Source organism: Lingula anatina, chromosome 2, assembly GCF_051362555.1.
Source record: "Lingula anatina isolate TDL-2025a chromosome 2, LinAna3.0, whole genome shotgun sequence".
NCBI lineage: Eukaryota > Metazoa > Brachiopoda > Lingulata > Lingulida > Lingulidae > Lingula > Lingula anatina.
In genome coordinates this window covers 26484545-26506936 of record NC_141768.1, presented here as the reverse complement: position 1 = coordinate 26506936, position 22392 = coordinate 26484545, and the positions used below count along the sequence as shown (strand labels likewise).

At 34.5% G+C, this 22392-nt stretch overlaps 2 protein-coding genes across 2 annotated transcripts in view; one reads left to right on the top strand and one right to left on the bottom strand.

Annotated features, from left to right (window-relative positions):
* Positions 1-783: 783 nt before the first annotated feature.
* On the bottom strand, positions 784-13825 carry LOC106158845 (crooked neck-like protein 1). Its single transcript, XM_013534952.2, has 16 exons — positions 13683-13825; positions 13020-13109; positions 12588-12650; positions 12314-12405; positions 11970-12053; positions 11454-11572; positions 11032-11154; positions 10576-10754; positions 10074-10235; positions 9732-9860; positions 9339-9551; positions 8961-9107; positions 8468-8662; positions 7199-7354; positions 6671-6763; positions 784-1942 (listed from the first exon to the last, which is right to left on the bottom strand). The coding sequence occupies exons 1-16, from the start codon at positions 13728-13730 to the stop codon at positions 1772-1774; spliced, it is 2064 nt and encodes a 687-aa protein (XP_013390406.2). The 5' UTR covers positions 13731-13825; the 3' UTR covers positions 784-1771.
* A 148-nt stretch (positions 13826-13973) lies between these two features.
* LOC106158842 (cilia- and flagella-associated protein 61) overlaps positions 13974-22392 on the top strand; it is a 30256-nt gene continuing 21837 nt past the window's right edge. The window contains exons 1-10 of the mRNA XM_013534945.3: positions 13974-14107; positions 14567-14716; positions 14983-15278; positions 15718-15844; positions 16262-16394; positions 16635-16806; positions 17203-17379; positions 17772-17938; positions 18133-18278; positions 22059-22167. Coding sequence (XP_013390399.1) covers positions 14574-14716; positions 14983-15278; positions 15718-15844; positions 16262-16394; positions 16635-16806; positions 17203-17379; positions 17772-17938; positions 18133-18278; positions 22059-22167 — 1470 coding nt within the window. The 5' untranslated portion in view covers positions 13974-14107; positions 14567-14573. The remainder of the gene's footprint in view (positions 14108-14566; positions 14717-14982; positions 15279-15717; positions 15845-16261; positions 16395-16634; positions 16807-17202; positions 17380-17771; positions 17939-18132; positions 18279-22058; positions 22168-22392) is intronic.

Sequence of the window (22392 nt, the reverse complement as noted above, 5' to 3'; positions counted from 1 at the left end):
GAACCTGTTGCCCTATGTGTCTCCCTGAACCAGGCTGTGGTTTGTATTTTTTGAAGACACCAATTCTGTGCCCTTCTCAGTTTCTTAAAAGCAACTGAGAGAGAATAAATGTGACTTTTTTGCCAATAGCTGATGGCTAAGAACAACACTGCTTTGCCCTATTTAACGGAGTTGGTGCCAAACCTGCAGAAATTAAATTAAACTGTCAAAAGCTCTTTTGAAATAGATTCAACTATTTGAGTTAACTATTCTTAAACCACCAATAACAAAATAAGCCAAAACAAACTACCTTTTCTCAGACTGATTGACAGCACATAAAAACCCAAAACAAACTTAATGAAATTTTGACCAAAAAAACCTCACAAAAACTCCATCTCTAAAAATACCCCAAGTCTTCAGCAGAAAAAATTCACTCATTGTTTCAAAAAAGTTTTCAATCATTTTTTATGTCTTTAAAATGAGTTTGAATGTTTTGGTGGTACATAAGTGTATAAAAATACTTTACGTAAATTTTTACAGGACAGAAGCAGATGCCCCCTACCTCCCAGACATCAAATTTGCACCTAAACATTTGAAGAACGGCCTGTATCTGCCACTTTCAGTTCATAAGAAACATTATGACCAACTCAAAGAACACGCATCTGGTCAAGTCCTTCAAGGTTTGGTAAAAGAGTTGTACAAAATACTACCAGAGAAGCAAAATAGTTGATAACAGTTATCAAGGTCATGTATTTGCTTTATTTCTGATGATGAAACTTATAACCAAGTCTACGAACACCTGAATGATATCAACAAAAAGTTTATTTTTTATTTTTTCCGTTTCATATTGCCTGATGCTTAACGAGGTTCAAAACTAAAACAAAAATTGTTTAGTCACTAATTTTATTTGCTCTGTACTTACAAGACCTCAATTTTGTACAGTACCTTTACATCTGCACTTTACTGTTAAGATTTGTACATCTGTATCTACTTACATAATAATAATATATATGACCAAGACAGGGCTGTAGGCTGGGAGGGGGGGGGGGGGGGTTAAAATATTATTTTTGAAAACCTTTCCCCTTTCTTCCTAAGATTTTATCAGCCTCTTTCTTACTCAGGCCATCATTGGAATTTTTTTTTACTTCTTCCACACTCAGTGTGTAGATTAGTGCTGCATGCAGTACAAATTACCAACTTGCAAATTGTCCCCAGCCTCATCTCTGCCAACACCTACAGCCCTGCCAACATATTACAAAGATGGTGCAAAACTTCTTGTATTCTCTTTCGATTACCATCAACATGCTTGTTTCATGGGCAGTATGGTCAGCTGCTTGACCACCAACAAAGACACCTTACTTTTTTGCCATGATTGCAGTGGTCAGTGTATTGCTTTAGCAGCAGTGTTACTGTTAATGTCATCAGCAGGACGTTAATGCTCCCGGCAGTTGTATTAACTACAGCAATACTGTCAAAGACATTTCATTTGCAGAACCACAGAGGAAAACCCTTCATGAAATGTCTTTTAGCTAATGACCTACAGAGTTTGTCTGCTTAATTTCCTTTCCCAATGAACAGCAAATTTAGCAACTCTGTTATGACGAGCATTATGTGAAACTGGATAAAAAAACATTTTGTTGGTCACAAAACTAGGTGTGTCACTTTGATGACAGCACCAAAAAAAATTTAAAATAAAAAAATAAAAAATAAATGAATAAATAATAAAATAAAGAAACACATCTCCAGTTTGCACAGTTCTTTCCCCCATCACTAAGCTGGGCCAAGTGGATGGTCAGCTATCAGTTGAAGGACCAGGGGTGGCCTCCTCCTCCTCCGTGGTACTATCCTGTTCTAACTGCTTCTGTTTCCACATCTTGGCCATAGCCAGCAGTTTGAGGTTTGGTTGGGCAGCCTCATCATCTGGGAAGATGTAGTCAAAGTACTCCTCCCATCCTGCATCAGACTAAAAGAATAAAAAGAAGACATGTAAATCATGTAAATGTACATGGATATATTTTTTAATTTGAATTCAGTTGCAAAATATGATAATTTTTTTTTCATCTATGAATAAACTAAATTTCAAGAATTCTTCATTAAGTTTTAGGCAACCCCTTTCCATTTTACATTCTTTATATAATCATTTTAAGGTACACTTAGAAATAATAATAATACTCAGTACACTCATTATAGAATATAATGGATCTTCTACAGTAAAATGTTAATTGAAACAACTGAAACCAAAAGGCAATCCAATGAAAACAATAATTTAGAATACAGTGTACAGTTTGCACATGCACCCACACATACACAAACACAATAAACTTTTTTTTTAAAGAGTACATATAAGAAAATCTTATGTACAATCCCATTAGGTGTCTCAAGGTTATAACAACTTGAATAATTCTACCTTATATTTGTAACAATAACATCAGTTCATCTTTCAGATAAAAATCTGGTACATTTATCAGCAAAACAATGCAAAAAGGTATGTCACACCGCTTTATTTTAGTTCAACCTTTGAGAAAATGTCAGAAAAAGAGAGAAAAAAGACCCATCAACTTAAAGAGATATTTGCCATGTATCAGCAACCTTGGATTTTAGCCATTCACTTAATTCATTCCAATTCCCCTTCAGTTTCGCCCAACTACTTTTTTTAACCAGCAAACAGATGGGACACACATGCATAGACCAGAAGCTGGGCTTCGCTCTCAATATTTCCCTGTAAAAAAAGTTAACTGAGAAACAAGCTGTATTTATAATTATATCTGAAAGCAACGGTGGTAGAATCTGTTGGCAGCATTTTCTAAACAGTAGCTGAACCACACCAAGACTGACGGATGACCCTTCTCGCCCTTTCGGCAGGATCAATATCGATAATAAGATAGATTAAGAGAAAACAATTGATTGGGAGTTCACAGTTGCAATAGGTTGAACAGCAATGGCCCACCCCACTGTGTTGATCTTTACATTCTACCATCAACAGCATGGAAGCCAGCAATATTTCACCAAAGAAACACAACAGGAAAGGAGAAATCAATAATCCAACCGTGTTTATCTCTGCAAAAACATGTCAGAGGAAGAAGCCAAGTATCTCAAATTGGACGTGGAGTTTGACCAGATGAACTATTGACTTTAAATCATTTGGAGTGAAAGTTTCAGCCAGAGAATTAAAAAATGATTTGTTGAAAAGAGCTTCTTAAACACCTTTTTGACTGACAGTATTAAAAAAATGAGGCTTTTCCTTTCAATTAAAGCTTAATTACTGTACAGGTCACTTTATATAGGCATAAGACATATTTATAACAAAAACTGCTGTTTTATGACATTAAGTTACAAAGCTGATATATTTCTATGTAATCCTTCAAAATGTTTAAAATTATTTTTAAAATATTTTTCATGCTAATTTAACCTTAAATTTTAAAAATCTGTTTACTATGTACTATTTTTATTTATGTCTCTACAGTTTATCATGTATTTAAATACAATTAATTGGTGATAGTAACATTTCCCAAACCACGACTTCCAGAAATATAGCATCCTTTTTACCTGACAAAAAGATCAGTTACAGTAAAATCTGTCCATTAATACTTGAAAATAACAAGCAAGAGATACACATGAAACAATCATATATATTCCAAAAATTTCATCTGTTAAATTGGTTAAGCTAAAAATTCTTTCTTTAAGAAGGATGTAACACACCTTTCAGATAAACCCCAGGCTGTCTAAAAAGAAAAGTGAAATTTGAGTGCTGTCCTTCAAAAATAATGAATTCCAAAAAGTTAATTTCAGAAGCTTACTGCTGAAAATCAGGACATGCTTCAATATAAAAGGATATCTCATAGTGAAAATGAATTTTGTCAATTCAATTGATTTTAGTTTTTTTTTTTCCCAAGACTAAAAAAAAAAAAAAAAAAAAATCTACGAACAAGACAAGTGTACACTGTGTTAAAAATGACAACTGATTATTCTTTCCCCCCGTGTAGCAGCATTTTTCCTGTATGTTAACAAAGTGGCTCAAGATTTGGCATGTGGTTTGCCATGGAGTTCATGTTCTTATGTAACAGAGAATTCAATTACAGGAAAGAAAGGGATGAGTATTCTCAGCAGTCACTCAAGTGGCTCTTGGATCAATTTTGAGGGTGTTTTACCAAGCTGTTCTACTCTATTAGTCATACTGAAAGTTACATGGAGTTCCGTGCTGCTAGAAATTATCCTCGTGAATCAAGACCATCAGAGGAAAAACTGGCATCCCATTGTTAGACAACATGTACCACCCAATGAGAGCCTGACAGTCATAATAAACACCACACTCGGCAAATCGGATGCTACAGTTGCACGGGCTATTTTCAAGGCATCCAAAAGTCAAACAATAATTGAGAGATAACCACTTTCATATTTCTGTCCACGTTTTTCAATTGTTCTGGCGTTGGCAGACAACGGTAGCATGACACTCGGTAACACAACTGCCAGTCAGGTTTAGACCTGCCATCTTCCTCTGGAAACTGAAATAATGGGGGTTGGCAAGGGAGTAATTAATCTCTGAATTCCATTTTTTCTGTAGATCCCTGACCTTAGCTCCCTGCATGGGGCGGAGGATGAAGACATTTGGTGCAACCACTGTACCAAATTTCCAGACAAGTGCCTTTTTTATTTTCTAAAAGGGACATTAAAAGTCTGGGAATGAAAGAATTCCTGTTCACATGATGACTTTACCAGGTCACACAGACATCTCTACTTCCAAAAGAGCAAAAATATATCTTTGGATAATAGAATTATGTACATTCAATAATATAGTAAGTTCCTGTGTAAACTAAGTACAATTCCCATGGATTAGTGTCTTAATGCCACCATTTTTTTTCTGGTTGGAGCAAGGGCAACAACAAAAACACAACAGCAATATGGTTTCTACGAAATATTAAAAAAACTTCTTTACTACCTGCCACTATCAATTACATAAAAATGTTAGGACATTAATATGCCAATCCTAAATGCAATGTTAGTGTTTTAACAGGGATCATGCTTTAAAAGCTGGGATTTAAACATTAAGGCCGAATGTGTACAGTTCCATTAGCGGCTACCAGACGCAATAACCGCACTAACGACTGCAGCGCATGATTAATTGAAGTTCTACACAATCACAAAATAATCTATTAAAATACCACCATGCTGAGCCCATGTACAATTTCCTTCATCTATTAAGAACAAATACTGTGCAGTGACATTGTGTCACAGCTAACAATGCAAGGACAAAGTCTGAGTCGCTGAAAGTCACTCCAGAGCTCATTTCAATATCCTCATTTTTCAAATTAAATTTGTTGCCCATTTAAGCATACAATAATTAAGCATACATTTTTGACAGTTACATCCTAAATGTTTTCAATGCCAAAAACTGTCATTATGCATATAGCATTCACATTTAAAAAAAAAAAACTAATTCAATTCTCAAGAAAATACACTGCTTTGGCCCAAACTATTTGGCATTGCGTTAATTTAATTGTGACATTACAGGAGAAGAGAATTAGTCAATTTGCAAAACAACACTTCATCCTAACCACTTTGCAATATGCAAAGCCATGTTTCTCAAATGCAGCCTTATGCAACAGAACATGACCATAATATGAGAATTGCATGTTGGCCTAGCATTAACACAATTGCTCTCGTATTTCTATGGTGAACTGCCATCTACAACAGGCACTTTATCAGTGTTCACCGCATATGCCAATCAATTAAGCTGTGATACCTGCAAGGATTTTAACAAACCTATCTTTTCATCTCGTCTAATAATTTGTTAGCATTCTGTGTTGTTGATATCATGCCAAAGTTCCATTATACCAAAATGGGAAACTGAAGATTAACAGCTATGTATACCTTCTTCGTAACGTATCTTCTGTTAAACAAGTAAGATTATTTTAATAGTTAGTCAATAACCGAATGTGGATCTCTTCTGAATAATATTTATCTAGTTTTTGCAATACTTATAATAATCTAAACAGACACTGTAATGTGTAAAAAAGTCAGAACACCCAACTGATCTTATGATGACCTTTGGTATTCAGAAGAGTACTTTATGGCTTAACAAAGCATGAAGATAAAGAGTTATTCTAATGTTACACTTTTTAAAAAATTATCCAATTAAGGCTCCAATACTAATATCACTGCCTTTGTCAAAGAGTAGAATAAACTAAAGGGACCCTCTCTCACCTCAATGACCAAACTCTAAGCTATGATAACTAATTACTAATTCACCATTTTGAATAGATTGGAAATTACATAAATGCCTAGTCATATAAATGTCTTGTAGCATTTAATCAATTTGGTCTTGTATCCTTGGCAATCTTCACACCGGGTCCCAGCATCATATTCAAAATAATAACAAATAAGCTAGAAAGGGACCACCAAGAAATAAGTGCATTTAAGTACATAATGTTGAAAAGGGTCAACTATTGTTTTGCTAAATCAGTGATCAGGTAGGGAAAATTATTTCATGAGATGAAAAAGGAAATCATGGGATTGAACAGAAATTGCACAATTTTACTGCTTAAATTTATATTTAAAAAATCAACTATCATTGTAAATATAATTAGCCTCCTACTCACATAAATGCATGACTGCACATGCGCACACACACACCACACGAACACCCTCAAAACTGACAACAAGGCCTGGAAATGTGCAGCCTCTTTATACATACCCCATCTTCTGTCTGCACCTTCTTCCTCTTCTTCACCTTCTTTGGCATCTGTTTCTCCACCTCTGCTAGTGACTCTTCTGTTCCATGCTCATGCTGAAGATAAAGGGTCCAAAGGTAAATTCAACACGTGAGACCTTTTTTTTTAGGCCAAAAGTTAACCAACAATTTGTTTCTGTTGATAGATGATTGTGAAAATGTACAGAGTATTAAAATTACTTTTAAGAATATAATCTAAATGTGTGTGTTTGCATGTGTGTATGAGTGCATGTGCATTTGTGTGCATGCATACAAGCATACATGTGCGTTTGTGTGTGTTCACACCCACCATCATGTATATGAAGGATAACCTTTATCAGGCAATTGGGCACAATACCTTGGTATAGATTATATCATATTTCAGAGATTGAATTGCGATGATCCTTGTCTGCATTTTTGTTTGTTTTTTCACTAAGAAGGTGTCCTAAACTTGCATGCATTTACAGCTTTTGTCAATTACTTGTGACTGTTATACACAATAAATTATCATACCTCATACTCTCTCCATGCTTCCAACAACATCAGTCTCTCTTCTTTCTCCTCTGCCTTCTTCATGGCTTTGTGTCCATCTCTGTACACATCCCGCGCCCTCTCCTTGGCGTCCGGGTCATCTATACACAGCTCAAACTGGGCAAAGCTCGCCCACACCTACAGTGATTGAAATTTAAAAAAATCTCTTGTGCTTACAAAAATAAATGAATGAATGAATGAATGAATAAATAATGATTGAAATACACACAAGCTTTTTTCTACCTCTTCAAATTATGCAAAATCTGACTTGCTGACCATAATTTTTAACGTATAGGCATTCTACAAGAAAAATGGCTCGTAAATTATATCCACTGAAATATCATGAAAACCATAGGAAATCTGTCCAAAAATTCTTGTATATTAGATGTCTCAGTTAAAAAATATGATCAGAAAAACCCACTAATCTGTTAATTCAATCTCCTATCTTAATCAACCACCTAAAGATTTCTTGACAACAACTCGCAATATTTTCAAGGAAACGTGCTCCAAAGAGAGGAAGATGCAACTGGGGGTTAATCTAATCTTTTCTGCACTATAATGGGATCTACTAGCAGATGGTAAGAAGCCTCTGTTCAGGAACCGTAGCAAGTATAAGTGGCACAGCGCGAGCCCAGTAGACCATGAATGCAAATCTTATCCATTTTCACATCTGGCAACATTTATAGGTGAACCAAAAGTCAAGCAGCAAACTGCAACATTACCTTTACACAGTTAACAGATTTTTTCACCAAATTTCTTTCAAAGATTTGGCAGTAAGGGATTAGCTGATGTGTAGCTGTGAGCTACACAAGTTTAGTTTGCTTTTGTATAGGCTTAGGCCTAATGTATAATTCTACTCAGCATTGCTCTATAACATTAACTGAATAAGGGAACATTTTTTGCACCAATGTGACCTCTTTACATACCCCCCACCCCCACATGAATAGTCAATACCGCAATATAATTTAAATATGTACATCCACCATTTGAATATATTCTTTTGAACTGAAAATTCCATACAAAATGAAATTTAAGAAATGGAATACTATTTGTCATCAAAATCTATGATATGCCACTAAAATAAATTTCTGGAAAAAAAACAGCTATATTTACGTTGCACATCGTACTTATTACAACATTCCTTTCAAAGCTAATTTATTTGATAAAACACAGTATATAGTAATACTAATTTTTGTGGTGTGTAACTTTTACCATTCTGCATTCTTTTCAAAACTTCACAAAAACTATTACCTTAACATGTTGTGTCCTCTCTAGAAGTCTCCTGTATAGTTTCCTGGTTCTATCATACTCCTCTTGTTCTATTTCAAAGTCAATATAGGACTTCCACAGGACCTCTGGCATGTCCAACTTTGGCTGACCAATGGCTAGCTCATAAATTGCCCTTGTGCGTTCTACATCCCCAAGAATTGTCTCCAATTCTGCATACTGAAATGGATCAATTAATAATATGTAGTTATTACTCAACACTGAATAATAAGAGATACCTTAGATGGTATTTTATTAGACAGGAAAGTTCTTTTTAGTGTTTCAAAGATTCAAAAATGAGAGAAAAAGAAAGAGGGAAAGGTAGAAGCAGTGATCAGTTAATATTGAAAATCTGAATGTCAACTTTGAAATATCAAAAATTTTGCACATTATCTTATGATGCTAGTGTTGGACTTTTCATACACTAATAAATAAAAATAAAATAACAAAACTTTAAATATGTAACATTTATACTAACTTTCATCCAAGTTGTGCAATTCTCTGGGTTGAACTCCAGAAACTTTTCATACAAAATCCTGCACCTGTCAAATTCTCGAAGCTGGATCTCCATGTCTATGTAGCTGCGGAACAGCTTGTCTTTAGGGCACTTGCCAATGGAGGCCCCCTGTATACAGATGATACGATTACATAAATGGCATGGGTACTTTCGAAATCAAATCTTAACTGCAAACTATGGAAAAGAGAGAAAGCATCAACAAGAATGACAGAACTGTTACTTAATACAAGAAATAGCATCTCTTATGCACATATTTATGTAAACAGGTAAGCATCTTTAAATGAAAATTATTAATTTATATGGTATCAATTTTTAGACTTTTATTGTTTTATCACTCACCAAAATTTTCCTCGCCATTTGGAGATTCTTTTGTCTGATTTCAAAATGAGCATAGAGTAACCAAATTTTAGCAAAGGTAAACTTCTTGTGAGGAATTATTTCTATGCAGGCTTGGTAGACCTGTCTTGTTCTGTCTGTATCATGAGCTTCAAGTTCTTCAAACAGTGCATAGTTTATCCACAGGTATATGTATCTCCTCCAATGGCGCTTTTCCTAAAACAAAATATTAAACCAAGTTTTATTCAATTATGAACACATTTCAACAAGGAAAATCTAGCTACTGGAACATTAGAAAAAACAAAAAGCAAATGCACCAATGGATATTTTTTATAGAAAATTTAATTTAACAAAAGTGGAACGAAATTTTCTAACATCTCAGTTTTGTGTTCTTACTTGAGAAGGTGGCACATTAGCAATGGCTCTTTCATACAAGTCCCTGGTCTGGTCCACATTTCCCTCATTTTCCAACAGACGTAAGTAGTCAAACCAGGCATCATAGTTGTGTGGATTTGATTTCACTTGCTATGAAAAGGAACAGTTACAAAATAATTATGTTCTAATATTTAATATCAGCACTGCAATTCGAATAGTGCATTGACCAAGTGAGAAAAATACAAAACAATTTCTTTTATCTGGTTCTTTACATTAACTAATTATGGGAATATCTGACACAAAATAATATCTAAATTGCAGTCCTTTTTGTAATGTAGACAAAGTAACACAGTCAAATAATACCTCTTCATATTGAAACCTTCTCTTGCTAACAATGACATCTTCTATAGCAGCTCTGTCTCCAAACTTCTTCTCATGGACTGTGTACTGCTTGTAGATCTCCTGACATTTGTCTTTTGGAAGATGGTCCAATGCATACTTGTAGATCACACGGGCACGCTCATGCTGCAAAGATCATTAAATGATTTTGATACTTTTCAATGCTATTTTCATTCATTACATTGAGTATGCATGTATGTGATCAACAAAATGTGAATGACTCATGTTTGTTTGACAATTACAACATAGCTATGAAATGTCTAAATCTATTTTGTCATTTTGTTGACAAAGAGCATTTTCAGAATCTATAACAAAACAAAGATGCACCATAATTTTTCTGAACTTCAACCAATATTTTCCTTCACAAAAACAAAAATATTATATTTTACTTGAAAACTATGCTTCTGAATGTCAAATTTTATGAGAATAGCACCAAGGCATGTGTAGTGAGACTCAATAATACTACCTCTTTTTGGTTCTCTTCAAATTTGGCAAATGCAATAATGAGGACTTCATTCATGTTTTCCTCCCCAAAGAATTCCACAGCTCTTTCATAGACATTTCTTGCACTGCTGATGTAGCTGTTCTTCTCCTCAAACTTGGCATACTTGATCCAATTCTTAACCTCTGGATGCACCAGAACAAGTGAGAACAGTTAAGTAAATTGCTTTAAAATTGTGAAAAATTTAAATGAAAAAGCATTTTGCAGCTATAAAAACGTGCCTAACAAAGGGAACTATCTAAAACACTGTTTCTCCTCAAATGAAGCCAGAAGCTTGCCACCAGAAATGAAATCAAATGCTACATTATAAATGTAAGAATTTCTATTCACTGAATATGTAATTAAATCAAATAAAAATTAACATCTTTTAATAAACAAATAAATGTGTTATAACATTGATACAGTCACTACAAAGGATATATCGTTCATATATGTTCCTGGCCCTGTCTAGCTCTTTATAACGTAGTTCAAAGTTAATATAAGAGTGCCAGGCTTGCTCTTCCGGTTGCCATTCCATCCAACGCTCAAACACCTGACGGCTTCCTGCATTGGTGGAAAATGTAAATATATTAATTCATCCAATAAATCTTACAGTAGATCTAACCTAGGAGTGTTCAAAGAAATCTGTAAGTCATTCTAAAGAACTTATACAAGCAGAATGAATTATTTCAATCATTATATTTTACACTTTGTAAATTTGCAGGAATTTTTAAATCTTTGAATTGTTGTTTCCACATGTATCTCTTCCTATTTAAAAATCATTTTAAAAAGAAATTAAGAAAAAGATTGGCATCTGTTACAATAAAAAGAAATTATTATGTGGTGATAGTGCATTCTCTCACCTGCAATATTGCCCAACATTTCCTCCATGTAAGTGTACTTGTACCAAAACTGGTTGGCTCTAGGGAGGATGGTTATTGCCCTGTCCCAGATATTTCTAGCATGGTTGACTTGACGATTCCTAAAAAAGGATGATTGTGAATAATGAAAATTAGCTTGTATGTTCAGCTGACAATTCCTAGAATAGGAAGATCATGAAAAAATAGCAAATTGTCTTTTTAAGCCCAATTCCATTTATAAATACTTATGCTTATACCTTATGCTCATTGCTTTTTTATGGTGTTTGTGCTCTAACGCTGTATTTCTTAGGAAACTAAGAAAAACCAAAACTCTTGCACAAAAACTTGCATGACTTAAGGAGATTTTGTTGGGTAGAAAATGCTTTGCATAAAGTTGTAGAATTCATAGAGGGAGCTTCTATCCTATCAAAATGTTCATGTAAAAACCCTCTACTCATAGATATTAATATGTAGGTAAAAATGGACAAAAAGTAAAAAGATGAAATAAAACCAAATTACCTCATTTCCATTTCAGCATATTTGAGCCATAGTGTAATATTTCTGTGGTCCACGTCCAGAGCTCTCTCATACACTGACCTTGCCCTATACAGATTATAAAACATTACAAAAAACTAGTAAATTTTGAAAGAAGGAAACACCCCAATTTCTATCCTGCAATTATTTGTGCTTTTAGGTACTTATTAGTAAAATGTACTCCAATATCTACTTAATATTCACACCTTTTCAAATACACTATCAAACCTCACATATCAAGATTTATTACAAAGATATTACTTAAAACACAAAGATGCATGTCTTTTTGTTGATTTTATTTTTTTATATTACAGGAGTGCGGTTCTTACCTCTGTATTTCTTTTTGACTTTCTTCCCATCCTGCATACTTAATCCAGTTGATCATCACTGTTCTATTTTTCCTTATGTTATCTTCAAATGCCTTTGAAATTATTGAAATCATTGAAATATATGTTGAGAATTAACAGAACAAGGGCAAAGGCACATTTGTGATGAAACAATCCACATGCTTTTTAGAGGTAAATATTTTATTTGAGCAATTACTACAGTGCAAATGAAGATTCGATATCAAATTACTATATATAGCAAATAAATAAATCTCACCTTCCTTTTCCTGAGTCTGTATGCCTTTAATTCTTCTTCATCTGATATCTTTTGCTTTGGTGGCTACAAGAAAATTAACCAATGCATACTGTTATAAGGTGTGTTTGTTTTAAACTTTATTAAAATATAACTGCAACCAAGATTTAACCCTTTAGCACACTATATCATGCTCATTTTGCATATTATATCAGTATTAAGACTAGAAAAGAACTTGCAGATCTCTGTCAAGACGAATAATTAACTAATAGTTAACCATTAATCAATTGATGATCAAGATCACAATGTAATCATTTGTTCTTTGACCATTTCTAACCTATCCTGAAGATTTCATCAAAATCCATCTAAAATTTTTGCACAATGTTGCCAACTGACAGACAACTAACACACTAACAAACAAAGGCATGTTGAAAGAAATGAAAGTAGGTCCCTTACAGGTGCTCCTAGTTCCAGTTCTCTTTCTTTGGCCTCTCTCAGCAACTGTTCTGCTGTTATTTGAACAGGGGCTGGCATCTTATTTTTGACCTAAAACAGAGAAAAATCAATCATGATAACAGTGTAAAAATGTATATTTTTGTAACCATCCTATAACATGTAAATGTGAGACAAATGATATATATATGAGACAAATTTTGAAAAATAAAGCCTTCATGCACAGAAAAATTAAAATTCCTTACAAGAAACAGCATCAACCTAAATATAATGTTGAAACAAATATTTAACATTCTAAAGCAGAGTCAGAGTGTCAGCCCATGGTATCAATATTATTATGATGCGTGTTTTATTTTTATTTTATTTATTTATTTATTTATGAATGAGAATACAAATTGGGGGGGGGGGGGGGCATACAGAAATGTTAAAATAGCAATATTTTGGATTGTATGGATATCTACATGATGATAAAATTTTCTAAAATATTCTATTTACAACATAATAGAATCAAATTGTAAATACATTCAATTCATGTCATTGGGAGGGATACGCATGGAATACGATTTTTCAAACGACCATTCTGATCTAACGTGCTTCACAAACTGAACATAAAGCAAGGTTTTTCTACATTTTGTGGAGTTTCTACAAGGGTGATCAATAACTTACTTTCGCCACCTTAGGTAGCTTTATCTTGCCGTCTTTTCCCACCTCCATTTCGTCTGGTTTTGTGCTAAAAAATTTAACAAATAATAACAAAACTCCAACGAAAAAACTGGGTCAACATCAAGGTGAAGGTGAGAGTAGTTTCGAAAACACATCCGGTAAGAAAGATTTATTGTTAAAATTTACAATTCGGTAGAATTTCGACAAAAGAAATTTTGACATATATCTATTAAATTTTCTCAATGTTAATTTATTTTTAAATGTTATCTATAATGAAGAATAAGACATCGTCACTTTATATGCTGCCTGTAACCATAGAGACTATAGCAATGGCGGATAAGATTTGAAGTTAGATGCCTCTCTGACGACCCCAGACTAAATAATATTGGATGTACAATATTTAAAAAACTGAAATCGCTGTGAATCAGGTAGATATGTCAAAGGTCTATATTATACTGGATGCAGGACAAGATTTTTGTTTTTCTTATTATTATAATGTCAAAAGTAATTTGTGTAATTTCAGATTGAAGAGTCCTTATTTAGCGCAGTGCAGTTTCTATTTGAAGTAATTTTTCGTATGGATCTTGTGAATAAAAATACACAGATATGACATAGTTATTTTGTAGTGTTCAGTAACGTTGCACATGATCCACGTCGAGTTTGAACCTTAAGTACCGATACCACGAAACCATAACTTACCACAGTTGACTAGTCTTCCATTCAGTGATTCACAGCTCATAGCATTAACTTTACTTCAGTTTTCCATTGCGGTTTCCCATGGACAACATGTTGGCCTCTTCAGTTTGAATACATTTTGATCTCCAGCAGTAAGATTAATGTTCTTTTAAGATATTTTATAAAATATCCATGTTATCCCTTATTTCTAGATCCACGATGACAACTTTAGTGTCACGTAAGGGTGCTACTGAGGTGATCAATGCCAGGAGAACGGAGTCTTTAGACGCCCCTAGTATTCTCAAATTGGTAAAGCCCAGCACTGATGAACTCTTTGGCAGAGTCAATGTTGTTAACTTGATGTAAGTCTGACGAGTAGCTTTTATGTAATAAGATAATAACTTATATAAGTTTGTTCTTAGTGTGTAAAATTCTCTCTGGTGTGATGTTAAATGTTGATAATATTTGATTATGAAATAAATAATGAATTGTTCAGGAAATGTTATAGTGCTTGTTTAAGAACATGATATATATTTTTTTAATATTATGTATTCAAGGAATGAATGCCATCTTTGATCTGATATTTGTGATATCTACTTATATAATAAAATATGTCTAATGTTTTCAGTGAGAAGGCTGTGCTGTCTATAACCCTCAGCAATGAGAGAGACGAAGTCTTAGCCCATGCTGCTTTCTTTGATTACCCAAATGCTCCAAATGTGGATTCGGCTAAATGGGAAGATTGGCTGAAAAGCAACTACGACACCAAGCAGTGCAATCCACTGAACACTCTGTTCATGCATTACTTTGTAGCCAAGTCAGAGTATTCACATGGAGCTGCAAGGGAGATCATCAGGACCATGTACAATGCTGTCCCTGAGGCACACTTCTGTTTTCTGGTGGTGCCGAATGGTGTCTACCCAGGTAAGAAAGACATGTTTGTTTTTCAATGGTAATTCTGCTTCATGTTAGTGATTTAAATTTTGAGAAAGAAGTCGAATGTTATGGTTGGTAGAAGGTGTTGTATTGACAATAAATAAATAAATAAATAAATAAATAAATAAATAAATAAATAAAAGATTAATTAAACTATGATTATAATAATAGTGTATAGAATATAATAGACTAAAGATTAGGTGCAGATCTTAAGGAAAAGGTGAATGAATAAATGATTGAATAAATAAGTGAAATAAGTGAATAAGAAAAGCATTAATTTAGGACAAGGGTAAAGGATGTTAATGAATTTGTTAAAATTGAAAATGGAATGTTATCATAAGAATTTCAAAAATGTCAGCTTCTAGTTTACTAATAAAGTGAACCATTATTATTATTATTATGTTTTCTGTGTTTCTTTGTTCTCCAGACTCGGCCCTAGCAGCTATCTTTCAACAAATGGAACATGTGGAAGAAACCAAGGGTCCTGAGGGCTGTGTGGTATTTGTTTGTCACAGACATTCTCACGTACCAGTGCTTCATGTCAGGAAAGCCACGTAAGTTAATAGTTCTAAGAAAAGCTAATATGCATACAGCATGTCCTACATGTAGCAGCCTAAATAAAGTTCAGATGCAGATTACTCCAACCACTGATTTGAGGCAATTGGCAGGTAGATTTGGTGTGGGACTAGTGAAAATTCATATTTTTCAAAATTACTGGTTTGATTTGACTAATGAGTATTTAGGGATTTTTCTAATAAGTTTTCTATTATCTATGGATTTTATTGTGAATTGTAAATTTTTATTTGGACAAATGGTTTTATGAGGTCTGCAACAGTATGATCAGTGGACTAAAGGCATAGACTTGCAAAAGTATCTAATTGAAATAGATGCCACTGCTATTGGTGCAAGTGGAATACGTTTATTCCACTGCCACATTGGTGAAGTTTTGATTTTTTGTTAAATAATTTCAGTGTGGAGGACCATGATGACTTAACTCCAATATTCAATCGCCAGAGTGATATGTTGAAGATGACATATGGAGATTATTTCTTGGCAGAACTGATAGAGGCACAGGATGAAAATATGCAGTGTTTAGTTGCAGAGGTAACCAGCTATTATCATTATTATATTACGTATCTTCTTCTGAATAATGGAACGCTAAAATGTTAAGTCAATTTACACATATTATTGGCCAGTCAGTAGCAGTTTTTGAAAAATATTTTCTTCTCTTTTTTTTTTACAATTGCAGCATAACTTCCCGCAAAATTTCCACCTTTCATCTGAAGAATTTCACATTTATATGACCTGTAGATTTATTTTGGAGTTTTTCTTTTCCTCCATTAGGTGGAAGGTACAGCTATAGGCTTTATGAGTATCTGTGATGATGTGAATGTTGATCTGCTGAACACTTGCTTTGAGCTGGGTTCTTATCATGGTCTTAGGAAGCCACACCCAGAGGATGAGCTAGAGCCTCCTGCCCCGGCTCAGACATCCCCGCAGCCACCCCCAGAGCAAGGTGGGTACTAAATGTGCTTAAATTTATGATAGTTCGTAAGACATTCACCAGGTTCAATTATTTGCTTTGCAGCAGAGAATAGAAAATATTATTTTTTTTCCTTGTAGAAAATTTATTCCTGTTTTGGTGAAAGTATTTTGGTTTATATGTATTTGAATGTGAAATGACTAATATCTATGTCCCCCAAGTTACAATTGTATTTAAATCTCTTAACTTTCTAAAGACAAACAAATAAGTAGAGATGAGCTGCACCAAAAAGTGGCTTAATTGCTCTCTTTTAAGAACTTTTCAAAGTTTAAAAACTATATAAATAATAGTCATTTGTGTATATTTTCATGTGAAGTCACTGTTTCAGTTAGGGTTTGTGTAAATTTATGTCTGCTGTATTTGTATCAGACACCACAGAAGAGGAAGAAAGACCATCATCAGCAAGATCAGCAGCCTCAGCCAAGTCAGCAGCCTCTGCGAAATCAGACAAAGGAAAGGTGGATGGCAGTGCAGCAGACAAACCTACAGAAGAAGCTAAAACTGAAGGCAGTATTAAAAGTCCAGCTGCAACTGACACTGGAAAAGGTACAAAAGTTTTTAAAACATCTTTCTTATTTGGGCACTGTTAGCTTTTAAGTAATTTTATGATTTAACTTTGTACATCCATGTATTTTAATTTTGATGCAGAAAATGTATGTTAGAATGTCTTGCTTTGAATTATCAATTTTAGGAAAATGTACCATCCAATGTTTACTTGTAAATAAATGTTACTATTAATACAAAACTTTCCTTCTGTTTTATAATTGTGAAATTGATCAGTAGGTGTTACTTTGCTTTAAAATGAAGCTCTTAGCAAGTTTTTTTCTCAAGAAGTTATAAGTTCTATAAATTTAGTTTTGATATGTAAATTATAACAGTCCTCAGATAATTGTTAAATAAGGAATCTGGTTAAAATGTCATTTCTTTTCTTCAATTAGATGGTGATGTTCAAGCTCAGCCAAAGTTGGCTGACTCTAATATTGGTGGCAGTCACACTTCTCTCTTGAGTGAGGGAAAGGAAACACAAGAGAAAGAAGAAAAAGAATCTGTAAAATCAGCTGCCAGTGTGGCTCCCTCAGAACCTAAAAAATCAACTGAAGCCCAGGTAATTTATCATCATTGTAGTATCTGAAAAACACAATCTTAATTTTGAAAGATGCATTTAAAGTTGTTTTATTTACCTGCACATCTATACACAAACAAAATGAAAATATGATTTTTAAACAATAATTCAACAGCACAGAATGAGGATAAAGGTACTTTGAGTCATAGTTGTAATTGTATTTAAATATTTTCAAGGTGAAGCCACCTACTGCTAGTACTCTTTCCAAGCACCTAAGTCCGGCGATGCCTAAACTTGGCAAGAGTTTTGTACCCAAATATAAGGGAGAACTGAATGCTATTTCTATACAGCTTTTTATCATAGACGAGAGATATGAAATGAGGTAAGTTTGAAATAAAAATATCACAGTACTGTTATTTCATTTCTCAATGCTAAAAGTTAATGGTAAAAATTACAGCAGCCAAAGACCACATTAGTATTTTATGCGAGGTGTATACAAGAGAGAGAGAAGCATAATATTGTAATGATTGTAACAGCTTTCACTGTACTTTATTAAGAACCCGAGTTTACTTTGTAAGTTGACGTGGCAGAAAAGAGAAACGAATGTCCCGCGTAAGAAAGAGGGGCGTGTTATATAAAAAAACGGAGACACACGAACACAAACGAAAAGGCACGAACACACTACACTAGCACAACCACAATCATACATACGCAACCTCATATATATATACATGTTACATCCTCCCCTGCCAACAACAAATGGTTTCCACACCATTTACAAAACGACAAGGGAGGAATAATTTTTCCATTTTATTAGTTTTTTCTGTACAATATTTACAAAAAAATAAAATAAATATTCTATATGCTATTTAAAACACCCAGTTGCTACCATTATACCAAACTGGTTTTCTTCTATTTCTCTTACTTCTCTTTGGACGGTCTGCTGAGTCGATTTTTTTTCTCTGTTCCTCACGTAACTCTCTTTCCTCTAATGGTAGTGCGTAAATTGGCAAGAGCATATTACAATGAACCGTTTTGGTTTTCCCAACACCTTCTTCTCTCTTTATTGTAAAAACTGGAATGTCTTTATTTGGTTGTGATGAGACAATATACACCTCATTCTGCCAACGGTCAGCGAGTTTGTGCTTCCCAGTAAAAGCGACATTACGCAAAAGAACATGATCCCCAGTCGCCACTACACTTCCTCTCGATCTATTATCAAAATGTTTCTGCTTTTGCAATATGCTTAGCTGCTAATCGATATGAATCGCTCAATCTGTTTCAAATCATTGACATACTGACACTGGGAGGATCAAGGAGCAAATCAACTGGCAGTCTAGGATGTCTGCCGAACATCAGGTAATAAGGAGAAAAATTGCTTGAACTATTACGGGTACAATTGTAGGCGTACACAAGTGAGCCAATATGTTTCTTCCAACTTTTCTTTTGAGTTGGATCTAGCATTTCCATCATATCTAAGAGTGTTCGATTCATTCTTTCACATTGACCGTTTCCCATTGGGTAGTATGGTGCTGTTCTGGATTTTTTTATTCCTGCCAATTGACACAACTCATTTATTATCTTCCCTTCAAAATTTCGGCCTTGATCCGTATGAATATGACTTGGAAATCCATAATGCACCACAAAATTGTCAAAGAAGATTCTGGCAGTAGTCTTTGCTGTTTGATTGGAAGTGGGGTACGCTTGCGCGTACCTCGTGAAATGATCAGTAATAACTAATATATTCCCTACTCCACCCTTTCCATCCTCTATTGAATGAAAGTCCATACAGACCAATTCTAAGGGAGCAGAGGAAGAAATTGAACATAACTCTGCACGAGCAGTGGGCAACGTTTTACATTTTATGCATCTAGGGCAACCACTAATGTGTTGAGACATTTGCTTTGTCATTTCGGGCCAATAAAAACGCTGTTGAAGGAGATTTACAGCTCTGTCTCTCCCAAGATGACCTATTTCGTCATGACAACCATGCCAAGCGTCTTTTCTAAAGGCTTCTGGTAGAACTACCTGTTTAGTTACTGACCCATCATTAGATCATCTTGTACCATACAATGCATCATCACATAGCACCATTCTCTCTATCTTTCTCCCAAAGGTCTTACTTTCTACATCTTCCCCTCTCATTCTTTTCTTCACACCTTTCAAAATATCCCGTACATTTTTGACAATAGGATCTGCTTCTTGCAATTGTATCCAATCTTTTTTCTGATTTATTTGAACAGAAGCAGACAGTACCTTTGGAATCACATTTTCTGTACAAGGAAAAACAGCAATTAATGGCTCTTGGATCTGAAAACTATAAAAAATAGCTTGGTAACTATCAACTGTAATCTCTTGCTGCCATCTAATTCGAGAAAGAGTACCTGCTTCCACATTTGACTTGCCTGAAACAAAAAAAATGTTAAAGTTGTAATTAGATAGCTCTGCCACCCAACGTTGACCTGTGGAATCCAATTTTGCAGACGTTAGCATATGTCAATGGGTTGTTATCTGTTCTGATTATAAAAGAATTTCCATACAGGTAATCAGAAAATTTTTCTGTAACGGCCCATTTTAAAGATAAAAATTCCAATTTATGAATGGAATAATTCTTTTCACTTTGCCGCAAACCTCTACTTGCGTATGCAATTACCCTGTTTTGACCTTCCTGATTCTGGTAAAGCACAGCACCCAGACCAACTCTACTGGCATCCACCCACAATTCAAATGGTTTGGAGAAATCTGCAAATGCTAAGATGGGTGATTTAGTACATGCATCTATTAACTTTTCAAATGCATCCTGGTGCTCTGGAAGCCAATTGAAATTTTGTTGAGATTTTCTAGACTTTTTATTCACTTGGTTCTTCGTGAGTTCATGCAATGGGCGAGCTATTTTACTGAAATTTTCAATGAAACGACGGTAATATTCAACAAACCCTATAAAAGAGAGCACATCTTGTACACACTTTGGAACAGGCCAAGACTTCAAAACCTCAATCTTTGCTGGATCAGTTTGTACTCCATCTTTGGAAACAATATGTCCAATGTATTGGATTTTCCTCTGAAATAAACGGCATTTATTAGGTTTGAGTTTCAACCCATGATCTTGCAATCGTGCCAGCACATCTCTCAGCTTGGTAACATGTTCCTCATATGTTTTGCTGCGTAACCTAAAATATTAGTCTGAATAAGAAAACCTCTCTCAAATAAGACTTAAATCACAGCCTATATTTACATCTAACTACTAAATCTAGCGAAATATTGATTATAGAAAAATACGGGTAACATAAATATTTACAAGAATATATACAGTAGATCTACAATAGATTGTTTTACACAGTCTGTTACTCACAGTTCATTCCCGCGGGATTCAAATTACACAGTCCCGACAGCTAAAACAGGGTCCTTATATGCAAGTTTCAGTAGTCGAGGGGTTATACCACATGAGACAGCTTGCGGAACCTGGTCGCGCCTTCCAAGCACCAGTTACTAGCAGTTCGCCAGTGGGATCAGTACACGTTGCGTAATACATGGACGTTGTGGGCGTTGTCCCTTTTCAGTCTCGTAGATATCGGAACTGGATTTCAGGTTATATGCATCACACTGTTAAACTCCACTTGCCGTAACAATTGCACACTCTGCTTACACTTCTGTCATCTGCCGACTCAAATGCCTTGTCAGAGCTTTGTTGACATCGTTCACGTCCATTCAATTAGCCAGGTTGTCAATCCCTCATTGACAATGATCTGATTGGCATCATCAGTGATGTGGGCAGTCTTCCAGTATCCCAATCTAGCCACACAATTGAGTTTACTCGGGTCCCTGTTCGGACGCCAAAAATGTAACAGCTTTCACTGTACTTTATTAAGAACCCGAGTTTACTCTGTAAGTTGACGTGGCAGAAATGAGAAACGAATGTCCCGCGTAAGAAAGAGGGGCGTGTTGTATAAAGAAACGGAGACACACGAACATAAACGAAAAGGCACGAACACACTACTCTACACTAACACAACCACAATCATACATACACAACCTCATATATATATATATATATATATATATATATATATATATATATATATATATATATATATATATATATATATATGTTACATGATAATAATAATAATAAATGCTAAAAAAATGTTTATTTTTCCTGTAGGTCCACAGATTTTCTGCCCAAAGCTTTTGAGTTGTTTCCAGAGAGGGACTTTGCAGTGATGACAGTTCCACATCTAGTGCCTGAATTTCCACTGTTACAAAAGATGGTGGTATGTATTTGTGTTATTATGATATTATAATACAAATGGAAGAAGTCAGGAAAAGGAGAACACTTATAAACAATGGTTGAAAGTAGAATAAAATCTGCTGAAATGGAAACCTCTTTTATACGACTTGTACCCTTCTATTCTTGGATTAGATTCATTTTGGAAAGGATGGTGAAATACTTGTCTGATTATTGCTATGAAGTCAATAATTCATTCCAAAAAGCTGTT